We start from the raw sequence: 24,650 nt of genomic DNA on the forward strand, positions 1-24,650 counted from the left end.
GAAGAGGAACCGGAAGAGGAACCGGAAGAGGAACCGGAAGAGGAACCAGCAGTCGCAGCATCAGAAGCAGCAGCAGCTCCACCATCAGAGCCGCTAACGTCCTCCCAGCGCCCACTGGCTTTTTAGGACTCGAACCCATACCAGAGAAACATCTTCGTGTCTGACAGACGTGACCGGTACTCCTCCCCCGGTAAGTGCACCTGCTCCCCCGGTAAGGGCACCTGCTCCCCCGGTAAGGGCGGCTGCTCCCCGGTCCCGTTACGGAGCCGGAATGCGAGGCGGCTAAGCTCTGCTAGCTAACATGCTAGCTCGCCAGCAGCGGACCGGGATGCGCCCTTTAGAGTCAGCGGGGGAGCAGCGACGGTTCTTCGGGTGCAGCAGCCTCCGGTGGTCGCTGAGGAGCCCGGAGAACCGGACTCCATGGAGAAGTCTGTCGCATGAGCAGCTAACTGAGGCTAACGCGGTGCTCCGGGTTCAGGGCGGGGGCTTCATGACTCACGTTAGCCGGTGTGGAGCCAGCTACGCGGGGCTAGTCCGCGCTCAGCGTCCGTCGCCATTAGGGCGCAACTGACAACTGGCCCTCAGCTGTCGAGCGGGCGCGTCAGTAGCTGCGGGTCAGTAGCCGCGTGCTAAGCTGCATGTCCCGGGAGCTAGGCTGCAGCGGACGGGGCTAGCTGCCGGGGCTAGCTGTGGCTAACGCTAGCCTCCAGGCTCCTGGACGTGGCCTGTTGCTGCTGGGACTTTATCAGCCTGGATGTTACCAGAGGCTAAAGGTCACTGGTTTCTGTCCTGTTTCCACCAGTCACCAGTATCACACACTTCCTACAGGACCGTTAACAGTAATTCACCAGTAGATCTGATGGAACGTCTCCTGTCAAAAGAGATGAGCCAGTGAAATCATAAATCAAATGTTTTATTAGAGATGAATTCACAGATCTCACTGTCCAGAGATACAAGCCCTGGTGAGTTTATTTCTTAAATCTGAATAACCTGAACAACACACTTCATTGTTGTATCATTTCAACACAACGAGGTGTGAGTGGATTCACTGTGGACATGTTTCCAGAGGACTGATGAATGACATCATGCTTATTCACTGGACAGATGTTTATGAGTGTGATTTATTATGAAGTCATAACTGCCTCTGCTGTGCACGGTTCAGGTCTCAGTCATGGCTCCTCACAAACCAGTGTGAAGTTCCTCATGGTGAATGACACCAGGATTCAAACCGACTCTGGGCCACCTGCCATGCTGGGAGAACATGTGTCTGTACTGTTTTGATGATACGACAGTTACTGGTGAAGCAGACCAACTGTCCTCTTGTAAATGGTAATAATCCTCATATTCTTCTGTCTCCTCAATGGCAGCACGTGACGACCATGGCTGTGAACGTGTACTCCACCTCAGTGACCAGCGACAACCTGAGTCGCCATGACATGCTGGTTTGGATCAATGAGTCTCTACAGATGAACCTCACCAAGATCGAGATGCTGTGCACAGGTGAGGCCAGGATGAGAGGGTTGGGTTTTGATATATGATATGATACAGCTCCTTCTGCCTCTTTCTTAAGAGTCACATGATCACAACCCCCTGCATGATGCTGGCAGGGACTCGACCCTGTGTCCGGACCCATGAACCCGCTGACTCCTGAACCCTGGTTTACAGGCGGTTCTGTTTTAATGTGCACCCGGCCCAGACAGTGTGACACCACCTGACTCATGACCTGCTGACACGTCTCTACTGGGATCCACACCCAGCTTCCTGTGTGTGCTGGTGTCGTAGCCCTGCAGATGTTAACTTCTGAATCCTCAGATTCTTAGAGTGGGATTAGAAGTTCAGAGCAGAGGAGGACGGAGACTTTAGTCCCAGGTGGACGGGGAGATTAGTCAACTTCTGTTTCATCTGCAGATAAAGAGTTCATATCAACATAAGAGGCAGATATTACTACAAAATAAAAGCTATATAATAAACATCTACAGCCTCTATCTTCTGTATGGATGTAGTAATGTATACGTTTTATTTCCAGAATCAGAAATGAGTTCAACACTTAATTTCCTGACGAGGCCGAAGGTGTGAGGTCACTGGTCACATGTAGGAGGAGGTCACTGGGTTAAGATAAGTAAAGTCAACTCATAGTTTGACTTTACTTACCTCCAATGTGCTCCTCAGATTATCAGAGTAGTTGAGGATGGTGCACATCTGTTTACTGCTCATCAGCCCTTGAGCCAGGCAGTACAGTGCTCATGGAATGGGTTCAGAATGCATCATTAAGAGGTCTGCTGGTTTCCTCTGATCTGACATGTGAAGATGGTGAATCCTGATCGTGGACTATGATCACAACAAGTCTGCTTGATATACAATACGTCTCCTCAGAGACTCGACCATCACTGACAATAATCCCTCAGCTCATTGATCTTCAGTTCTGATTCAAAGTGTTGATTCTGATCAAAGCTGTAAACACTCTGATCTCTCTGATGTCCTCTGAGACACGGGACATCTGTTGGACTGGTGTCCGTCCTGGAGACGGGTCCTCACCTGTGTCTCTGAGGTCTCTACCTTCTCCACCTGTTAAAGGTTCAGTAGTTTGACTCTTGTTGAGGCTGAAGAACAGAGGACGTCTCATCTGGTTAAAGACGAGGAGACAAACTGTGAAAATGTCTCTACACATAAGATTTGAAGAAAGAAGATGATCAGTGTTTTTATCCTTCGTCACATTTCAGGAATCCACCAACATTCAACTCACAGGCCTAAGACTGGCTGATAAAACCATATCGATTATTATTCAGATAGAAAGTTTTCCTCGATAGAAATTAAAGACCCGTTGATAGAACTCATCCCATCCGTGTTTTGACAGACAACACAAACAGCCAATGATAAGACGAATAGAACCGAACCTGTGGCTGAAATGGCGTCGCCCACATGAGGTCAGGTCGACGCCCCGAGCAGCAGCACATGAGTTGATGTTTGGAGGTTTTCTGCCACATTCATCGTTTCAGACTCACCAGCTTCAGGTGTTTTCACTTCCTGGTTGCAGAAGAAGCGACGTCCAGTTTATCCAGGAACATGAATATGAACAGAGCAGGTCGTTTTCATATCTTCCAGTACTCCTCAGGCCCTGGAACGACTGGACTGTTCATTCTGAAGAGCTGAAGGTTTCATGGTCTGTCTTTGCCGCAGGTGGAGCCTACTGCCAGTTCATGGACATGCTGTTCCCCAACTCGGTGCCTCTGAAGAAGGTGAAGTTCGGTGCCAAGCTGGAACACGAATACATCCACAACTACAAGCTTCTGCAGGTCTCCTTCAAAAAGATGGGAGTTGACAAAGTAGGTGATAACACACACCCACAAAACTGATCTTTACAGACAATGAAATGTCAGCTTCTGCTCACCTCGGACGAAGGATGGCAAGATAACAGAAGTTTAGTAGTCGTGACCGATTCCATGAAATGTTCCTGATTCTAAATATCCTAATAAATCCTTACTTCAACACACACTCCCTTATAAAGATCTGACCCCGGGTCAGTGGGGGAGCTGGATGCTGCTGATCTGTGAAAAGAAGTCAAACGTCACGTCTTCATCAGTGGAAGCTCTTCTTCATTATTACAGGCTTTCAATAGAAGACCAGTTGAATTAGTAATAACTTCACATTGTGTTGATATTGTCAAACAGACGAAAGAAGGGCGTGTCCTGCTCCACTGGTTTCCTTTGCTGCTGTAATTTATTCATGAGCCACTTCCTGTCGGTCCTTTGTTTTTAATGCGTGACTCTGGCTGTTTGAAATCTTTCACACAGAAGAACATGTCGAGCACATCAGTGTGTTCATATTTACATATTGTGTGTTTGATGTGGACTTTGTGGTCTCACATGTAAGGTGTGTGTATTGTCTGTCAGTTTCCTCCAGTCCTCAGTATTTGTTTGATTTCATATTGTCGTGCGTGTTTCAGCAGAAACATTGTTCATGTTCTTTAGTTCGTCTTTTTCTTCCCTGGTCAGTTTCTCTTTCACATGATTTGTATTTAGGTTCAGAAACCTGCTGAGTCATGGTCTGTGATCCTCTGTAGTCTCAGAGTATTTCAGGTTTCAACTCTCTGATGTGTCTGGTGACTGTTCAGCTCTGAGTGTCGCTGAATGAAGAAGTTTTATAAGTTTCTGGTTTTAGTTTGTAAACTCCGGTCCGGTGCTTTAGTCTGGACGAGCAGAAACTGAGCTGGAAACGATGACTCAGCAACTCTCAACCTCTTGCTGATTGGTTCTCTGCTCTTTCAGATCATTCCAGTGGACAAACTGGTGAAGGGGAAGTTTCAGGACAACTTTGAGTTCGTCCAGTGGTTTAAAAAGTTCTTTGATGCCAACTACGATGGGAAGGAATACGATCCAGTGGAGGCCAGGCAGGGCCAGGACGCCGTGTCCTCCTCCAACGCCGCCACGTCAGCCTTCAACAAACCCCCGAAGAAGGCCTTGAATCCAGGTGGGTGTGGTCAGGGAGTCTCCATGTGAGGAGGAATGTTTGTGTAGCTTCCGTCTTTCAACGATCTTCTGTCACGTGTCTCTTCAGCTCCTCAGAGGCCACCCGTAGCCAAGGTGGCGCCTAAGCTGGCTCCGGTGAGCGTGAGGAAGACGGCGATGGGCGGAGGCGATGAAGAGAGGACGGAGCTCCTGAACGAGGTGAGCGCACCACTGGACAGAAAGAGAACGTTCTAAATCCAGACCAGTCACTGGACAGGAAGTCAAAGTAGAAACGATGAGTAATGAGGAGTTTGTCCACAGCTGGAGATCCTGAGATCCACCTACTCGGACATGGAGAAGGAGAGAGACTTTTATTTTGGAAAGCTGCGGAACATTGAGCTGATCTGTCAGGAGAAGGAAGGCGAGAGCGACCCGACCCTGCAGAGGATCATCGACATCCTCTACGCCACAGACGTGAGTTCCTGCTTCCATCCGGCTGGAGTCTCCTCTGTGAATAAAGCTGTGGATGCTCTTTCATTTTAAAGATTGAGTTACACATTGTTTTAAATTCAAACTGCAGCGCGTGAAGCAGTTCATAAACACATGTCTGTAAATGGTACCGAGCTTTGAGGCTTATTCCAACGGGACCTCACTGAAGGACAAGTCTCCATATTGACCTGAGCTTAAAGAACCAGTCAGTGAACCTCAGTGTCCTCCTCAGTCTAATGCAGATCTTTGTTCTGTTCGGTGAGTGAAGTCGTCTTTCTTTGAACCTCTGAACATGGTTTGAACTTGAGGTAAGAGAACTCATAAAGTGCATCACCAGCTTTATTTAGAATGTGAGGCTCTGTGACATGTTCCTGCTGATGTCCAGAGGAATGTCCTGCAGCTCGTTTACTGAGGCTCAGTAATCAGTGATGATTACTGAATCATCACTGATTCTAGATCAGAAGAAAGTATGAATCATAAAGACCGTAAGCTGGAGTATCAACCCACTGTCATTGGTTTGAGAGCTGCTTCAGGAGCAGGGAACCAGGTTGTGTCTGAAATCATCGTTGGACACTCCCAGAATTCATTTAGTGTTTATTTTAAACTTACTATTAATACTTTAATAAGTTTTTAGCATTTATATCCAAGTGTATAAATAAAATGGTTTGGGTTTTTGATAAGGAGCAGAAGAAAAAGAAGAATCCCTCAGTCCGACATGTGTCCTCCTTTCAATGCTGCAATGCATGATGGGATATATCGATTGGTTAGTGACCCTTTCTGTTTCCTGTGAGGATCTAAATCATTCACCAGCCTTCACACAGCTCCACTGATGCAGTGACTGGTGAGGGAACGGGTCATGTGTTGGAAACCTCCACTCGCTCAGTTGCTCTGGACGTTTTCCTGCTGGTTTCTCACATTTTAATGGGACAAGTTCCAGAAAATATCCAGAGCAACTGACCCAGACATTTGTTCTCACCTGCAGAGCGTGCAGAACCTGCAGAACATGTGAGGAACATGTCAGGAACATGTGAGGAACGTGTTCAGACTTCATTGCAGGTCTGAAAACAGTTTAAAACTCAAACCTTATCTGATGAGCTGGATGTTGAAAATACTGGTTCTGCTGAACCTTCTCTGGTTCTCATCTCTCTCTCTCTCCCTCCTTCCCCTTCTATCTCTTTCTATCCCCCCCCCCCCTCTCTCAATAGGATGGCTTTGTGATACCTGATGCTGAGGAGTCAGAGGAGCCAGAGGAGTTTTAAAGCTCCAGACTACAAGCAGCTTGTCTCTGACGCCCTGGTCTACAAACGAGATCCTTCCTCACGCCCTGTTTGGTTTTTATATCCGACACCAAACCTGATCTGGATTTGTGGCCCCTCATCTTCGCCACCTTCCTCTGTCCTGAACCTGACTCCCAACCTGCCGGACTTCTTCCTCACAGCTCCACCCTTCTTCCACCAAAGGTCTCTGACCAGTTATCAACAATCGAGCCTCGGTCACTGCCACTGCTCTCCACACAGCTGCCCCCCCCCCCCCCCCCCCCCCCCCCCGCCTGGAATCCCAACCGTCCCCAAACCAGATAGTGATTTACATATCTGGCTTTAGAAATGGAAGTCCATGTGATAAACACAGTGATGTTCTGTGTGCGTGTGTTAAAACATTTGAAACAAATCAAACCTGACTAACTTCTGAAGACCCGGCTGTCGAGTCCCAGACGTCCCCCCCGAGTCTCCTCGTCATGCAGTTTATTAATTTGGAAAATAATGAGGGGGAAAAACCACCTTCCCCAACGGAGGCTGAGTTTAATATCAATCGTAGCATCTTTCCAGCTGGTGGTGATTACCGGCGTCCAGTATCATTTGATGAGCAGTTTGCAGAAAGTTAAACACAGAAGATGTGAAGGAATCGAACCTGTGACCAGGCAGCAGGCGGGTTCTTCTCTCGGCCTTTTTTCCACCTGTGATGAATTTTCTCCGTGTTGATTTTGTCGTGTTCAGTTTCAAATGAGCTTTTGTAAATTGATACTCGTGTTTAACCCCCCCCCCCCCCCCCCGGCCTGGCAGAGTTCAGTTCTTTGGAGCTGCTGTTTCCTCGCAGCAGCTCGTGTTTGTGCCGCTCACCCGCTCCCACTTCACCTTTCACGCTTTGAACCGTGTGATTCTTTCTACCAGGAAAGTGGCTTACTCCTCCGGGCGACCCTAAAGAGGAGTCCGAAGCTTTGCAGGCGGTGGCCTTCGATCAACACGCCAATGTTTAGTAAGAAAGTGCTAAAATAAAGTTAGAGACTGCATGATTGTTTTCATATGTTTTTGTCTTTTTGGAAAAGTCTGTTTTAAGGAAAATGCACTGTTTGATACCAGTGGCCTTTGATCAGCCCCTAGCCAATAACACAAATCTGACTGGCTCCGCCCGGACGATGGATCCAGAGCAGCCCCCTGACGAACACTGTGAGCTCGGACTGCGGCTGCTCCTCTAGCCGCTCGCCTCTCCAGGTCCATCACTGCAACTTCAAAACAAAGTGTGATGGATCTGAACCTTCAACCTTCACGATGCAGCGCTGAGGGCGTCCGCCTGTGTTTTCTACTTCCACACCCTGATTCGTTTTTTTATTGATATTGTTTATTGTGGATCTGATTTGAGACCAGTTTTTGTAACATAATTTCTGACAAGTTTGTATCTGATTAGAAACGAACAAGAGTTGATTTCACGCAAACAGTAAAACACACAACTTTATCTTAATGGCCTTATTCATAAAGACTTTTTTCCAAAAGTAAATATTCTTCATAACTTTTTTTTCCTTTCACTTTTCTGTGTCTGCTGTTCTGGGTAAATGTTTGTGCTGTTACAGTCGTGTTTTTAAATGTGTTCTGAAAATAAAGTAAGTTGGAGAAGTTTCTGACGAAGGCTCGGATGTGTTGCCGCGGCAGAGCGCCTGTCTTCCAGTGAAAGATCCAAGAGACGCACAAATTAATAATCTGTCAAATTAAAGATCTTTGTCCAGTCGATCACGTTCGTCTTTGGATAAACATGTTCTGAAGGTGTTGTAGCTAAATGTTAGTGGAACCAAACATCGTCCGGGTGGATCTGAGCTTTGTGTTTTCAGTTACAAGCGTCTTAGTTCTTCTAGTCTGTGACTTTGATGTTGGAGCTCGGTTGTTAGAATCGGACTCGGGACTCGGAGCTGACGGAATTTCATCTTTCGCGTCTGAACAATGTCCCACTTGTTTTCTCTGTGGTGGTCTTTATTTTATTTTGAAAATGCAGCATGAAAATAAGGTAGTTGTTTGTTGTGGGATCTCCTTCCTCCTTCAGTCTGCCTCCTCTTCCTCAGTACATGTGACTCACTGATGAGGAGCAGACCTGCTGCTCTGATCTCTGTTCACTCAGTCGTATTTTATTCTGAATGTTCAGAACATAAAGGGAAACTGCTGAGAGTTTCAGACGTATCACATCTTCATGAACCAAAGTACAAAATAATGCTGATTGGATTTTTCATCACAGTTCAGGTTTTAGAAGAATCTCTTATTTAGATTTTGCCTCAGCAGCTGAAAGTCAAACCTGAAGTACAGACGCAGCTTAACGACAAACTGAAAGTGATGAGCAGATTTTCTCTAAAAGTTCAATTGTAGCAATTTTATTTTATTTGGAACCTACTGATGTGCCAGAGTTTCTGAATCAATCAACTTCGATCTGCATTTAATCTATTTTATTATCGATTAAATGTCTAAGATGTTTCTCATGTTTTCAAATTACCATCAGAAGCTGAAAAAAGGAAGTGTCTGGTTTGGTTGAACAGTTAATAATCAACACACAGGTGAACAGATTACAGATCAGCTACAGCTGCTGAATATTTACACTGAAAGAAAGTTGAAATGAAACTAAAGACCCGAAGGTTTTCTGAGCAGCAGCTCTTCTGGTCCAGGAAGCAGAGGATCATGGGTAATATCCAGCGTTATGACAGCTCAACAAATTCATACAATTTTGTTTTACAAAAGAAAACCACTTCATCCCCACATGTGGCTGCAGGGGGCGCTGTGGCTCAGTTGCAGACTGGTCAGCTGATGAGAATCTTTAAGGGATGACAATCAGCTGTAAAGTGTTTTATATGTTGTCGACGGGTCAGTGATTGTGTGTTTTATTGTCAAAGTGTTAACGAGCTTCATGAGTTCTTTGTTGCCGTGGGATATGTTATCATCTTGAGGCCTTGATTCAAATCAGTGGTGACATCACTCTGACCTCTGACCTCTGCCCTCATAGGGTTCACCCATCTGAGTGACACAGACTCTGATGTTTATTAAAATCTGATTTACCTTATTATTTTCTGGAATCAAGTTTCGTACAAATAATAAAACAGAATTTCCTTGTCAACACAGAATCGTGTTTATTTACTGTTTCTTCTAAACTCACTTGTCTCCTTTAAAAACTTTTAAACCACAGCTGTCAATCAAGAGATGCTTTAAAGATCATTTTAATTACATGAAGTAGTAAACAAAAACTGTAACACAAACTGAACTGAAAACTAATTATGAGTATTAAGAAAATCTTTCTTAATGGATCGGCCATATTTTTACTGTGTGTGTTTACCTTTAACTTCTACTGGAAAAACCTGAACGCAACAATAATGTGAATTCAGAGTTTTGCCAGCGGCACTTGAACGCCCCTGAGCTGTGATTGGCTGCTGCTGGAGTTGAGCCAAAGAAGAAGCAGCAGCAGCAGCAGCGGGGACAGACAGGTCCTGTGAAACACCAGGAAACAGCACCAGTCACCTCCCAGTAACCTCCCAGTCCGGACTGGAAACTGCTCCTCCGCCAGCTTCTCTCTTTGTTTAATCAGCAGCTCGTCTCCGTCCTGCTCCTCCGCTGCAGCTACACTGAGCTAGCTTAGCCTGTTAGCTTAGCGGGGCACCGTGTGAGTGAGTGTGTCAGTGTGTGCGCGTGCAGGACTCCAGCACCAGACCAGAACACACTGACCCGGAGCTGAAGCAGAACCGACCCGGAGCTGAATCAGAACCGACCCGGAGCTGCAGCAGAACCGACCCGGACTTCACTGCGCTGCACGCGGAGTCTGAAGTGAAATCGCGCTGCAAAATCCGGAAGTGTGGATGAGCTGTGCTGCTAGCATCGTGCTAGCTGCACCGCTTCATTGTGCCGCTCGAGGGGGGGGAAGCGTCCGGGTGTCAGAGCCCTGCTCCGGCAGCGGATCGGTCTCTCATCGTGGTGAAGAGGCACCGACATGATTCCAGACAAAGCCCCGAAGGAGGACGTCTTCCACGGGTCCGAGGACCTGAAGAAGGAGGCGCACGTCTCCAGCTTCGACCGGTACAAGGAGCTGTACGCGAGCTCCATCGAGCGGCCCGACGGTGAGTCCCTGCCCGGCCCCGGAGCGAGCTGCCCGGCTCCATCCACACAGCCTGACCCGTCACCCTGTCAACCCGCACGGGGATAACATGACCTGTAGGCCGGGAGCACGAAGCGCGTACTGGTTAGAGGTGTGACTCCCAGTTGGGAAGTGACAGCAGAACCATTGTGTGTGTTCATGTTGTGTTCATGCAGCCCATCAAGCTGCATGAACACAACATCACAGCATCCTCGGTCACTAAAGAAGCACGTTACCCTGCTCTTGGGGGGGCAGGTCACTTAAAGGTCATCTCTGTTCAAACCAGTGACCTGCGTAGAAACCAGTACCTAGCATGAAGGACACATTTCTCACATCACATTCAAATTTCATTTAAAAATGAATAAATAGTTTAAATGTGTCGATGCTGAGCTCATTGTTAATTAAGTGAGTCTTCTAATGAGAGAAAACCTGACTCAGCACTTTCTGTTAGTGGCAGTTTATATTTATATTCTGTTAGAACAACAGGATCAACCATCACTCTACGAAGCACCTCCAGTTCAGTGTGGAAGAAGCTTCCCAGTAACACAAACACACAACACTTTGCTGTTTGTGTGTCATCAGCAACAGCCTCGTGCACGTCTCCACGTTTTCATGGTTTCACCCTCTGACCGCTCTCTCACCGCTCTCTCACCGCTCTCTGATCGCTCTCTGACCGCTCTCTCACCGCTCTCTGACCGCTCTCTGACCGCTCTCTCACCGCTCTCTGACCGCTCTCTCACCGCTCTCTCACCGCTCTCTGATCGCTCTCTCACCGCTCTCTGACCGCTCTCTGACCGCTCTCTGATCGCTCTCTCACCGCTCTCTCACCGCTCTCTGATCGCTCTCTGATCGCTCTCTGACCGCTCTCTGATCGCTCTCTGACCGCTCTCTGATCGCTCTCTCACCGCTCTCTGACCGCTCTCTGATCGCTCTCTGATCGCTCTCTGACCGCTCTCTCACCGCTCTCTGATCGCTCTCTGACCGCTCTCTGACGGCTCTCTCACCGCTCTCTGATCGCTCTCTGACCGCTCTCTGATCGCTCTCTGACGGCTCTCTCACCGCTCTCTGATCGCTCTCTCACCGCTCTCTGACCGCTCTCTGACGGCTCTCTCACCGCTCTCTGATCGCTCTCTGACCGCTCTCTGATCGCTCTCTGACGGCTCTCTCACCGCTCTCTGATCGCTCTCTCACCGCTCTCTGACCGCTCTCTGACCGCTCTCTGACCGCTCTCTGATCGCTCTCTGACCGCTCTCTGATCGCTCTCTCACCGCTCTCTGACCGCTCTCTCACCTGCAGAGTTCTGGGGAGACATCGCTAAAGACTTCTTCTGGAAGACCAAGCACACGGGTCCGTTGCTCCAGTACAACTTCGACGTGACCAAAGGAGAGATCTTTGTGAAGTGTATGGAAGGAGCCACGACCAACATCAGCTACAACCTGCTGGACCGCAACGTGCACGAGAGGAAGCTGGGCGACAGAGTGGCCTTCTACTGGTGAGTGTGTGTGTGCGTGCTCTTTGTATCACCCCCCCCCCCCTTAACTCACAGATCGTGAATGGAGCTTCAGTTGTCCTCTCTCCATTGTCTTTCCCTTCCTCTCACATTCCTCCTCTTGTTCCTTCTCTCTCTCTCTCTTTCTCTCTCTCTCGCTCTCTCTCTCTCTGCTCAACTCTTATATAAATATCAGGGTAAAGAAGTGAAATCTTTGAATCATGAATTGGAGAAGCAGTAAATATTAAACCAGTTTTCTATGTTAGATTTCAAAAGCATGTGTCCTCCGATCTGCAGCATCATTTTCTTCTTGGACTCAACCTGCTCACGTGTTCTCTTGTCTGATGTTATTTGGTGAAAACATTTTGAACTTGCTTCTTTTCTTCATCCTCCTCTTTGACCCACTCTCTCTCGACTTCTTTTCCTCGAGCTTCTCGAGGGGGGACGGACAGACAGGAAAGTGGTTGATGAAATCATTTCAACCGTAGTCCAAAGTAATAAAGTCTCTTCAGGGATCAGAAGGAGAACTGAGCAGTGTGATCATTGGTTAATTATTAAAAGTCATTTTCAAGCAGGAATTTGCTTCAGTCGTTCAAATGTTTGAGAGTAAATGTCACATTGTCACATAAAAAACTTCAGTTTTAATTCTGCAATATTATTCAATAAGCAATTGTATGTGTTTTGCATTTGTTATGGCATAATCTGCAGTTTAGGGTGATTTACATGAAACATGTTTTAAATGCATATAACATGAAAGACAAGATTTAGTTGAAATAATTACGAGACCATAGAAGTCGTTTTATCCTCGAGGGCAAGTCGGGCGACAACCAGACAAATACAATCTGCATAACTGTAAAGTCATAAATTACTATGAGACGGTCTTATCAGTCGTATTTACAGAGCTCGTGTGGGTGTGGCCTGATAACAGAGTCTCTTTCTTAATGTGACGACAGACTAAAGGTTAAAGATGGAGTCAAATTACCAAAGACAACGAGGTCATATCTGTGTAATACAACATCCACCTATTGTGTTAGACTGTTATGACCCAGTCTCCAAATTCCAAGTAAGAAGCCATCAGAGTTGAGTCAGAGTCTGAGTCGTCACCGCTCGAGTCCAAGTTAACGACCTGAATATCACCTCACTGCTGCGTGTGTGGGGGGGGGGCTGTAAATCACATGTCACCAGGCGTCCTTGACCGATGCCACAACAAACAGGACCAGACAGAGACAGAGAGGGACAGATGTCATGAGACAGAACGAGCTTCTCCTCCAGAACATGAAGTAAAGTTACCCTGTGATGTAATCAAGTGAGAAATCCCCAGATGTTCATTTCACAACTGGTTTCCTCTGAGCTTCACCACGTGTTGCAAAAGATCCAGTTTGACCTGAAACACATTTATTCAAAAAGAGCTCTGTCAGATTTGAATCTGTATCAGCTGCTCTAGCTCCACCTCCAGAGAACCTCCAGAGAACCTCCAGAGAACCTCCAGAGAGATCAGGTTCTCCCACAAACGGAGTCCTGTGTCAACACGCGTGTCACCTGCAGCAGGTTCATCACAGCTGAACCACACAGAAGCAGGTTTTCTGCTACAGGCTGCACAGAGCTGTGGGAGAAGGTTCGAGTCCCACCTGGTCAATGTGCTGCTTCTGCTTCTTAACATGAGAATCACACACTTCAGAGACGCTCTGTCCCCGGCTGTGAGGACGTGTCTTCTCGAGCTTTGGTTCAGAAGCTGTGGACGCTCCATGTGACCGTAGCAGCAGTGATGTGTTTTAACACTAGACCTGCAGCCTCCGTGTGAGGAGGCTCTCTCTAGCATGTAGACTTGGTGGGAGGGTTTTTACTGGGGCTGTCAAATGATTCAAACTTTTTATCATATTTATCACGGGGAAGAAATCCCCAATTTCTGAATGACCTGAAAATCCCCATTGTCTCTGTATATCGTTAATTCCACAAATTAATCATCCTGCGTTAATTCTGACATGTCAGTGACCCATCGTCTAATGACCCATCCGATGGTTCCACTCACACCCACGTGCCAGCAGCGTTTGTTGTGTGTGCTTTGTGTGTCGGCCTCGACGTGAACAACACAACAGCTCAGATATCGCGTTGATTTGATCATGAAGGTCAGAGCTTTATCCTCGTGTCGGGATTCACTGAATGCAAATCCCAACTGGGTCACAGAGACCTTTCAGCGCCGCAGGCTCGCCACTACTAACTCCAAAAATACACTCTTAAAGAAACATGAGGCACACACACACACAAGTACACACACACAAGCACACACACCACTTCAGTGTGTGAAAAGAAAGACTTTCCCCTCGCGGCTGCTGAACCAGGAAGATCTTACAATCTGTTTCTCTCAAAGGCTTTTGGTATTTGGCTGGAAACCAATAGAAAGTGAGGGGGGGGGGGGGATGTGTGTGTGTGTGTGAATGTTTGTGCGTGCGAACACGTGTGTGTGAACACGTGTGTGTGTGTGGCCCATTTGAGGAATAAACGATAACGAACTTTCAGAAAAACATGACAATGTTTGTCTGGATTTGACCTCAGTTGAAGGTTAAGTGTGTAGAATGTAGTGACATCTAGTGGTGAAGTGTCATGTTGCAGCTGAACACCCCCCCCCCCAAAAAAAAACCGTAGAGAGGAGCCGCTCCTGATTCGAAAGAGTCTGTAAATATAAAGTTTTTAAATAGTCTGTAAATATAAAGGTCTCATTCGAGGGTAAAGTAAAGAACAGTTCATTCAACCTCGATGAGACGAGTGGAATCATCTCCAGGGATCATTTTATATGAAGGATCTTTTCAGTGTCACATGATGTGTCCGTCTCATGGTTTGTGATTGTGTCTCTGGATCTCGTCTCTTCCTCCACTGTCATCCCCACGACTCAGAGACAGGACAGACATGTCCCCACTCTGGATGAAAGGACGTTTGTTAAACTTCAGCTCAGTTGTGAAACTCTACTCGTCTCAACTTTCTGGATTTTCACAACAGAGAATCATCCTGGACGTTTGAGGAACTGAGTCAACTTGTTATTTCCACACACACACACAGACACACACACAGACACAGACACACACACAGACACAGACACACACACAGACACACACACAGACACACACAGACACACACGAGTAAGAACTTCACATTAAAACCATTATCTGGGGAACGGACAGACGTGAATGAGTCGTGACAGCGTGAAGTGTCCTCCTCCTCGTCTCTCGGTGTCCTCCTGCTCGTCTCTCGGTGTCCTCCTGCTCGTCTCTCGGTGTCCTCCTGCTCGTCTCTCGGTGTCCTCCTGCTCGTCTCTCGGTGTCCTCCTGCTCGTCTCTCGGTGTCCTCCTGCTCGTCTCTCGGTGTCCTCCTGCTCGTCTCTCAGTGTCCTCCTGCTCGTCTCTCGGTGTCCTCCTGCTCGTCTCTGAGCTCCTGAGTCGTGGGACTCACTCAATGTTTTATGAGCTCAGTGTGAGAGATTATTTTGAATAAGAGGAAACAACCATCCAGGAGATATTAATGTTAATAATAATAAGTGTTCTCTGACGTGTGTGGTGAGGGAGGAGCCGGTCTTCATGTGTGGTTCTGTCCCCTCAGGGAAGGGAACGAGCCGGGGGATGAGCTGACGGTGACGTACAGGGAGCTGCTGCAGAGCGTCTGCCGCTTCGCCAACGTCCTGAAGTCTCAGGGTAGGTCACCCCCCCCCACACACCCCCCACCCCCACCCGTCACTGCCTCGAGGGGATTGGTCGAATCCCTGCTGACACTGACCTGATGAAACCGACTCATCGTGACCTCACTAATCCACAGAGGAGATTTCTCTTTGTAGAATCCTGAGTTTTAGTTTATTAAACATCCTGATTGATTGTGTGTAACTCGTGTGTGTAACTCGTGTGTGTAACTCGTGTGTGTAACTCGTGTGTGTAACTCGTGTGTGTAACTCGTGTGTGTAACTCGTGTGTGTAACTCGTGTGTGAAACTCGTGTGTGTGTGTCGGAGTCAGTGAAAGTCTTGTGTGTTTCTTCTGCAGGCGTGAAGAAGGGCGACCGTGTGTCCATCTACATGCCCATGGTGGTGGAGCTGGTGGTGGCCATGTTGGCCTGTGCTCGGATCGGAGCCGTCCACTCCATCGTGGTGCGTCTACGTGAACATGTGAACACGTGAACACGTGAACACGTGAACACGTGACACACGTGAACACGTGACACACGTGAACACGTGACACACGTGAACACGTGGAACACGTGACACACGTGAACACGTGGAACACGTGACACACGTGAACACGTGGAACACGTGACACACGTGAACACGTGGAACACGTGACACACGTGAACACGTGAACACGTGAACACGTGACACACGCATGTCAGTGTGTGCAGGACGGTGTTAACTCTGTTGTGTCCAGTTCGCAGGTTTCTCTGCTGAGTCTCTGTGTGAGAGGATCATGGACTCTCAGTGTTCACTGCTCATCACCGCAGGTCAGTGGAGGAAACACCTTCCATCTGCAGATCATATCAATAATCACAGAAATCCATCACTGGTTCTGACCAGCTGGTTCAGCTTCTTCACCTCGTCACGTGTGTGAACAACATGTTGGATTTAACACTTTACATTTACTGAATATGAGGATCAAAGGAAACGGATCAGGAATGACAGACGGATCAATAATATGAATATATATATATATAAAGAGAGAGAGAGATATTTAATATGGTAATCATAAAAAGGTCAGATAGTGTTTTGACAAGTTCACTTTAAAATCTATTATTTAGAGCAGATTGTAAAATGATCATTGGTTTGATGACATCAGCAACTCGTGTTCATAAACTTCTGCGACTCGTTGAGTTGTTGTTGTTGTTGTTGTTGTTGTGGTGACTTGTTAAGTTGTTGTTGTTGTGGCATCGTTCACGTGGACGTATCGAGTCGGAATTATTTTTCCAAATAATCCGACATAATCTCCGCAGTTTAACCGGTAGGATGGCTAGCTTGTTAGCTCGCTAGCTTGTTAGCTTCATGACCGCCATCCAATGCATCCTGGGAAAGGCAGGGTTTCTGCTGGTAAGCCTTAAATATGTTAAAATATTACATATTAGGTCTCAATCATGCTAAAGTTAGCTTAGCATGATTTCCTTCAGGCCCAAGAATCCGGTTTTGTTTCGGCTTCATGTACAGTCTTATTATCTAGAGCCTGGGGAAGGAAACCTGTTTAATCCACTGGGCTAATGGTCTGTGATTAGGAAACACACACACTTACATGTCTTATATTGTGTCTATGGTTCTCAGACTTTGATTTAAAATGATAAAGTTTCATATATCTACATGTCTTTTGAGTGCATTGTTCTGTCGGTGTTTAATTTTGCTTCATCACGTTTTGAATCTGCATCGCTCAGACGGGTTCTATCGAGGAGACAAGCTGATCAACCTGAAGCTCTTAGCTGACGAAGCACTGCAGAAGTGCAGAGACAAGTGAGCTACACACACACACACACACACACATTTATTATTATTAACAATATGTTTGTTAGGCTTTAGCAGCATTTTAACAGAGTTCACCTGTTTTTAAGATCCAAGCTGTACCTGATGAACCAGTGGTAAGAGAATCTTGTGTCTGTCTCTGCAGGGGATTCCCGTTGGACAAGTGCATCATGCTGAGACACTTGTCCAAAGAGGCAGAGGACACGTCTCAGTCTCCTCCAGCCAAACGAGCCTGTCCTGATCTGCAGGTAAACCAGTTAGAAACCAGTCAGTTGAGTCTGTCATGTGTCAATCATCCCATCGTAAAACCCTTATGAAACATCTGTTCTATGTGAGGTCACCTCCTCCACCAGCAAGTCAACATGTGGACCACGAGCGTCTCTCAGCAGCAGGGACACAACATGAGCCCAGACTCTGCTGATGGTTTCAGACCAGAACCAGCACTGAGCGTCTCAGACTAACTGGACCTGGGACATTTACACGTTAGCTGTGTTAGCTCTGCTAGCTCTGCTAGCTCTATTAGCTGTGTTAGCTGTGTTAGCTGTGTTAGCTGTGTTAGCTGTGTTAGCTCTGTTAGCTCTGTTAGCTCTGCTAGCTGTGTTAGCTGTGTTAGCTGTGTTAGCTGTGTTACCTCTGCTAGCTCTATTAGCTGTGTTAGCTGTGTTAGCTGTGTTAGCTCTGTTAGCTCTGCTAGCTGTGTTAGCTCTGTTTAGTTCACTTCATGTTGAGTGGGAGGAGCATCAACCTTTGAACTGGTCACTGAGCAGCAGAGCGTTCGGCCTGAAGCCCCTCCCCCTCCCCTGTCAGTAGGGTCACAGACAGAATGCGTCTGTAGGTCACTACCAGCACTTTGCTGCTCGGGGTCTTTTCATGGGATTAATTCACGATGACACAAAGATTTAAACAGATTAATTTTTCTCCACAGACAGTTTGATCCTGAACTTGATGAACACTTTTCTGTTTGTGTCTTTTCTCTGTGATTATTATGTTTTTAATGAATCAACCCTTAAAGCTGATTAATCTTTTCTCCGTTGGTTCCACCAGTCGGACGCTGCTTGTTTTCACTTTGGTTTTTAAATAACGACTCTCCCTCATAAACTTCTCCTCCTCCTCCTCCTCCTGCTCCTCCTCCTCCTCTCCTCACTCCTGTCCAGCAGGAGAAACAGACAGGGAGAATAAAGAAAACACGTCCTGTTCCGCAGGTATTTCCATCCCCCTCTCCTCCCTCTCCTCCCTCTCCTCCCTCTCCTCCCTCTCCTCCCTCCACACTGAACTTCTGTTTGTTTGCTTATTAACGTTTCACCCACAGACAGAATTTACATTTTACTGCTGTAAACAAGGTAAAAACAATAAATTGAGTTTCAAAGTAAAACGTTAATCCTAACTTTCATTTATTTGTTAAAAACTGTTTTAAATAAATGTCTTTCAACTCAAATTGTAAATTGAACTACAAATTATGATGCACTGGTCACAACTTTATTGATTTTACCAAACAGCAGTTTGATATTCTCGTGATTATTTACAGTTCAGACGACTTTTTGAACATGAGAAATTATCTTTCTGGAATTTAGAATTAAATATTTTTTCCATTCAGATGAAATTAGAAGCAGCTGCTGGTGAAGGAAACACAATCACAAAACATGCAATTAAATTAAAAACCTCACTAAATATTTACTGTTATATCATACAACAGAATAAAATTCTCCTAAATTGATAACATCAGGAAAGTGTCTCATGTTCTTAAATGATTTCTGTCGTGTCTGAAGTTATTGGAATAAAATGTAAATTGTGTGAAGCTGTGGATTAACACAGTTTTCTGTTGTGAACTGGTTCTGTTTCAGTTTTAACCTCTGACCCTCGACTGCAGTGTTTTCTCTTCTTAATGAAAATTCTCTTTCACTTCAGAACTAAACTATATAATTATAACTTTATAGTTATTATAGTTGTTAAATGTGTTTTCTCCTCTTCTCTGGTCACATCTTCTCTGGATTAAACTACAACTTAAGAAATCTCCAGAAGACATGTCTGTTCATGTCCTGTAGTGAGTGTGTGAAGCAGCAGCAGGTTGTTGGGTCCGACTCGTTCAAACAGGAACATGTGTGCGAGGGGCGGAGCCTTGGTAGAGGGGCGGAGCCTATAGAGCAGCCCATTTTATAGGACTAATTAAAACCAAGCCTCAGATCATCATGATGAACATTAATTTATCGTCCCATCTGCTAACATGGAGTTGGAGGGTTCATGTCCTACCCTGCTCAGCCACCAGGGGTCCAGACATGTTTTTATCCAGACAGTAAATGACCTTCAGTGTTTGTCACTGTGACTCGGATCCAAACCTCTCACTCGTTTCTCTCTCTGCTCGTTTGTGTGTTTGTTAAACTAACTTTCTTTCACTTTGTGTTTAGATGTTAGAAACATTGTGATTGACAGGGAATTCATGGTCAACTGGGTGTTGACACGTTTGTCCTCTCTACCCGTGTGTCTCTCTGTTTGACTCCATGTTTGTGTGTCTTCTGTGTGTACGTGCTGTTTGTTGTGTATTTAATGTCCTCCCAGGTCCCGTGGAACCCTGACGTGGACCTGTGTTGGCTCAGTCTGACCCGAGCAGCTTCAGACGAGTGTGAACCCGAGTGGTGCGAGTCTGAAGATCCGCTGTTCATCCTGTACACGAGCGGCTCCACCGGCAAACCCAAGGTACAACGCACACGTGAGACACAACGACTCACAACCTGAGTTCACTGTGGGTTCACAGACTCAGGAACATTCCCTCCGTCCTCTCGTCTGCAGGGAGTTCTTCACACAGTCGCCGGCTACATGCTCTACACCGCCACCACCTTCAAACTGGTGTTCGACCACCAGCCCGATGATGTTTACTGGTGCACGGCAGACATCGGCTGGATCACCGGACACTCCTACATCACCTACGGCCCTCTGGCCAACGGCGCCACCAGCGTGCTGGTGAGTACCGGCTGTGGGACGGCTCCACTTCCTGTTTGTAAACACTGCAGCCGACGGTCGCTCTATCGTGGTTTCTATTAACTGACTGACCATTGAACCTTGTTCTGGGCGGTTGCAGTTCGAGGGCCTGCCCACCTACCCGGACGTGAGCCGCATGTGGGAGATTGTGGACAAATATCATGTGAGCAAGTTCTACACGGCTCCCACCGCCATCCGGCTGCTGATGAAGTACGGCAGCGAGCCGGTGAAGAAGTGAGTCCTCGTCCGGTTGTGTGTTTAACATCAGGTGATGCGTGTTTGTATGTCCGGATCTCTTCACCCTCGTGAACGTTACGTCTTCATCAACGTGTAGAAAGTTTCACTCCAGGAAGAACAGAGTAGACGTTGGTAACTAAAGGTCAAAGGTCAGGTTGTCTTCTCATTGACCTCTTGTTTTGGGACAGACTTATCAGGTCCACATCACGGAGGCAGTTTTAAAGAGTCCTGGTGTCTGTGTCTTCTCGCCCCGTCTCTGTCCCCAGGTTCAAGCGAGACTCCCTGAAGGTCCTGGGGACGGTGGGGGAGCCCATCAACCCGGAGGCCTGGCACTGGTACTACAACGTGGTGGGAGAGGGGAGGTGTCCCATCGTCGACACCTTCTGGCAGACGGAAACGGTGAGTCTGAAGAGTCTTCTGTTAAAGGACAGGGACCAGCGCTTGTCACTTCCTCACTGGGAGCAGGTGACGCAGACTGGGAGGTGTGGCGCCCCCTGTTGGAGAGGCGGTTCAATGACACTGGGATATAAACCATTTCCTGTGTCTTTCAGGGCGGACACGTGTTGACTCCTCTTCCTGCAGCAACACCCATGAAGCCTGGATCTGCTGTGAGTCATGATTGACAGCTGGGTGATGATTGACAGCTGGGACGTGTCGGTTCCCCGGCTCCTCATGATGTCACCAGACGTTTCCTGTGTGTTGTGTTTCCATTTCCTCCATTTTCCATTTTCCTTTGTTTGTGTCGTCCAGACGTTCCCGTTCTTCGGAGTGGTGCCGGCCATCTTGAATGAGTCCGGAGAGGAGCTGGAGGGGCCGAGCGAGGGATACCTGGTCAGGACCTTTATCATTACACCAGTATGTTTTCCCAGGATCCCGCTGGTTTCCAGTCCCGAGGTGGACTGACCCGTGTTGCTCTTCCAAACAGGTGTTCAAGCAGCCGTGGCCCGGAGTGATGAGGACGGTGTTTGGAAACCACCAGAGGTTTGAAACCATTTACTTCAAGAAGTTCCCAGGATACTACGTCACTGGAGACGGTGAGGGGAAGACAGAACGTGTCACATGACCAGCTCACTGTTTATCTGTAGAAGAAGAACTGCTCTCCCCCTGGTGGCCGTCAGGAGTCATGACGCTCTCATCCCACAGGTTGCCGTCGAGACAAGGACGGGTACTACTGGGTCACTGGGAGGATCGACGACATGCTGAACGTCTCAGGTCAGAACCCTGTATACCACAGTACTACACAGTACCACAGTACTACACAGTACTACACAGTACTACAGTGCTACACAGTGATACATTACTACACATTACTACACATTACTAGAGTACTACACATTACTACAGTACTAGACAGTACTACACAGTACTACAGTGCTACACAGTGATACATTACTACACATTACTACACATTACTAGAGTACTACACATTACTACAGTATTATACAGTACTACACATTACTACACATTACTAGAGTACTACACATTACTACAGTATTATACAGTACTACACATTACTACACATAACTAAAGTACTACACAGTACTACAGTGCTACCCAGTGATACATTACTACACATTACTACAGTATTATACAGTACTACACATTACTACACATAACTAAAGTACTACACAGTACTACAGTGCTACACAGTGATACATTACTACACAGTACTACACATTACTACAGTACCACAGTTCTACACATTACTACACATTACTACAGTACTACACATTACTATAGTACTACAAAAGTATTACAGTACCAAACAGTACTACAGTACTCAACACTAGGTCAAATGCACCAAGTGAACAACATCGAGGTTCAAACGTTATTTCATCGGAGGTGAAGACTGCAGCTTCTTCTTCTTCTTTTGTTTTATTCTGTCTCTCCTTCCTGTGATTGGTCCAAACTATCAAAGTGTTTTCAGTGCAGACCAACAGATCCTGGTTCAGTCTGACCCAGAACCCCTCTTCTGGTCTGATCCTCCTGGTCCTGCTCAACCCTTTGATTCCATCTGCTCCTTCAGGTCACCTGCTGAGCACAGCGGAGGTGGAGTCGGCGCTGGTGGAGCACGAGGCCGTGGCCGAGGCGGCGGTGGTGGGTCGACCCCATCCGGTGAAAGGAGAGAGCCTCTACTGCTTCGTGACGCTCAACGATGGACTGACGCTCAGCCGCTCGCTGGAGGCAGAACTCAAACAACAAGGTGAACGTGGAGGAGTCCACTGAGCGTGGTCTTCAGGGAGGAGGAGCTTCTCCAACAGAGAGGATCTGATGGTCCAGCTCAGATGTGACAGCCATGTAGATCTGTGAGGGGAGGAGCCTCTTCTGTCTGTGTGTGGGAGTTTGAGTCTGATGAGCTTTGTGTTCTGTGTCGTCACAGTCCGGGAGAAGATCGGTGCCATCGCCACGCCGGACTTCATCCAGAACGCCCCGGGACTCCCCAAGACCCGATCAGGTCAGTTCACAGGAGGAGAAATGAAGGAGGAAGAGGAAGAGGAGGAGGAAGAGGAGGAAGAGGAAGAGGAGTGCTGCTTCACTGCTGCTCACAACAAACAGAAAACTGTCAAATCAAGAAGTTTCTTCAAGTGCTCCGTGCTCCTTCTCTGTCACACTCTCTCTCTCTGTTTCCTCTTCTCTCTCTGAAGGGAAGATCATGAGACGGGTGCTCCGCAAAATCGCCTGTGACGAGCGGGAGCTGGGGGACGTCTCCACGCTCGCCGACTCCTCGGTGGTCGAGCAGCTCTTCCAGAACAGATGTGGAGCCGGCGTGTGACGACCTGGGATCCTCGCTCCGATGGCGGCTACACAACGACAGACACACACTGAACAAAGGATGGAGAAGGAGGACAGGAGGAGGAGGAGGAGGAGCTCTCTGAACTCGGTCTTAACTTGATAACAACCTCTAGCTCCTGCTCAGCACGTGTTCAACATGACGTCGTTGTGTATTTCACATCACGACAGATGTCAGCATCTGGATTGAACCGGTTGATGAAGTGTCCAGAGGATGCTGATAGAAGCTTCCAGTGAGGGGGAGGAGCTAGAGGTCGTTAGTGGGTAAGACCGTCCTGCAGCCGGACGCTGCTGGAGGCGGAGTCTTGTTTTAGCCAATTAATACTTTAACGTGTAACTCTCAGTCAAAGCATAGATCCAGGGCCCCCCCCCCCCCCGTCCTGTTCTTCACACGGAGGATTTGCTTCATTTGAAAAAGCTTCATTTTAATTTCCATTGTAATTCTTTAATGTAGATTTGTTTCCTCTTGTGTTTGACTGAGGATCTTTTGTGTTTGTGCGTCTGCACGTTGGTCGCCTTCGTTTTCTTCTTCAGTATTTTAATTGTATTTGGAGGATCTGGTGGAAACAGCAGAGTCCAGCTCCTCGCGGCTCAGGAGACGAACGCTCGTTCACTAACCAACGATATGAGTCCTTCACATTGAGCCGGAATCAAAGGGAACATTTGAATATTCAAGATCCTTTTTATTAAAGAATCATGTCAGGGGAAGAAACTGATGTGTGTCTGTCACCATGAAAAACCAGCAACATGTTTCCATCGCTCAGCAGCTTCCTCCCGTCTGAGGCCGAGCTCAAACATGTAGAGGAAAGAAAAACACCTCGAGCCAAATGTGTCCTCAAGAGAAGAAAAAGGTTTCATTAAACATCTGTTTCCATCTGCGTGTTTCACCTGAGCTCCTCATCTCTGCTGCTGAAACAAGGAAACACTTTAAATTCATTGACAAAAGTTGCTTCAGTCACTTTCCAACAAATTGTAAAAGAAAATAAACGAATTGAGAACGTCCGGGTTTTGGATCTGAAGGAATCGGAGATCGTCTCCGGATCTGGAGAATGTTTCTGATGTGATCAAATCAAGTCGACGACTAATGAATCAAAAACAATCCACAGATTAACTGAGGAATTCATTGAATAATACTTTAGTCTGACGTTTTGACTTCATTTTCTAAAGTTTGATTGTCATGTTTTTCTCGTGTAATGAGTCGGACACTTTCTGTTCTTCTTGTTTTCATGTCTCTGTGGGTGTCGAGCAGTAAAAGGACGTGACCTCTGACCTCTGTCTCCGCCTCTTTCTTTATCACCTCATGAAAAGCTCCACCTCTTTCAGATCCATCAGCTCGATCTTGGGTGAGAACTCAAACCCAGTGTTCCCAGTAGCAGCTGCAG

General features: G+C 47.1%; 2 protein-coding genes across 4 annotated transcripts; both read left to right on the plus strand.

Moving 5' to 3' along the window:
* Positions 1 to 27: 27 nt before the first annotated feature.
* On the plus strand, positions 28 to 7,823 carry mapre1b (microtubule-associated protein, RP/EB family, member 1b). The gene is made up of 7 exons (XM_062391430.1): positions 28 to 190; positions 1,368 to 1,500; positions 3,178 to 3,323; positions 4,266 to 4,467; positions 4,555 to 4,664; positions 4,767 to 4,919; positions 6,140 to 7,823. The coding sequence occupies exons 2-7, from the start codon at positions 1,380 to 1,382 to the stop codon at positions 6,191 to 6,193; spliced, it is 786 nt and encodes a 261-aa protein (XP_062247414.1). The 5' UTR covers positions 28 to 190; positions 1,368 to 1,379; the 3' UTR covers positions 6,194 to 7,823.
* Positions 7,824 to 9,606: 1,783 nt separating this feature from the next.
* acss2 (acyl-CoA synthetase short chain family member 2) lies at positions 9,607 to 24,537 on the plus strand. 3 transcript variants are annotated; one of them, XM_062391399.1, is made up of 19 exons: positions 9,607 to 10,290; positions 11,604 to 11,799; positions 15,388 to 15,479; positions 15,821 to 15,924; positions 16,199 to 16,271; positions 17,184 to 17,259; positions 17,414 to 17,516; positions 18,423 to 18,470; positions 19,822 to 19,959; positions 20,053 to 20,223; positions 20,342 to 20,475; positions 20,745 to 20,877; positions 21,030 to 21,086; positions 21,229 to 21,309; positions 21,404 to 21,512; positions 21,622 to 21,690; positions 22,505 to 22,681; positions 22,859 to 22,933; positions 23,124 to 24,537. In XM_062391399.1, exons 1-19 carry the CDS (start codon positions 10,164 to 10,166, stop codon positions 23,249 to 23,251), a joined length of 2,091 nt encoding a protein of 696 aa, XP_062247383.1. In that variant the 5' UTR covers positions 9,607 to 10,163; the 3' UTR covers positions 23,252 to 24,537. The 3 variants fall into 3 exon arrangements, with proteins under 3 accessions (XP_062247383.1, XP_062247384.1, XP_062247385.1); XM_062391400.1 differs by having other exon boundaries at positions 18,426 to 18,470; XM_062391401.1 differs by lacking the exon at positions 18,423 to 18,470.
* Positions 24,538 to 24,650: the final 113 nt, after the last annotated feature.

The sequence above is a fragment of the Platichthys flesus genome, chromosome 7 (assembly GCF_949316205.1).
Source record: "Platichthys flesus chromosome 7, fPlaFle2.1, whole genome shotgun sequence".
Lineage (NCBI taxonomy): Eukaryota > Metazoa > Chordata > Actinopteri > Pleuronectiformes > Pleuronectidae > Platichthys > Platichthys flesus.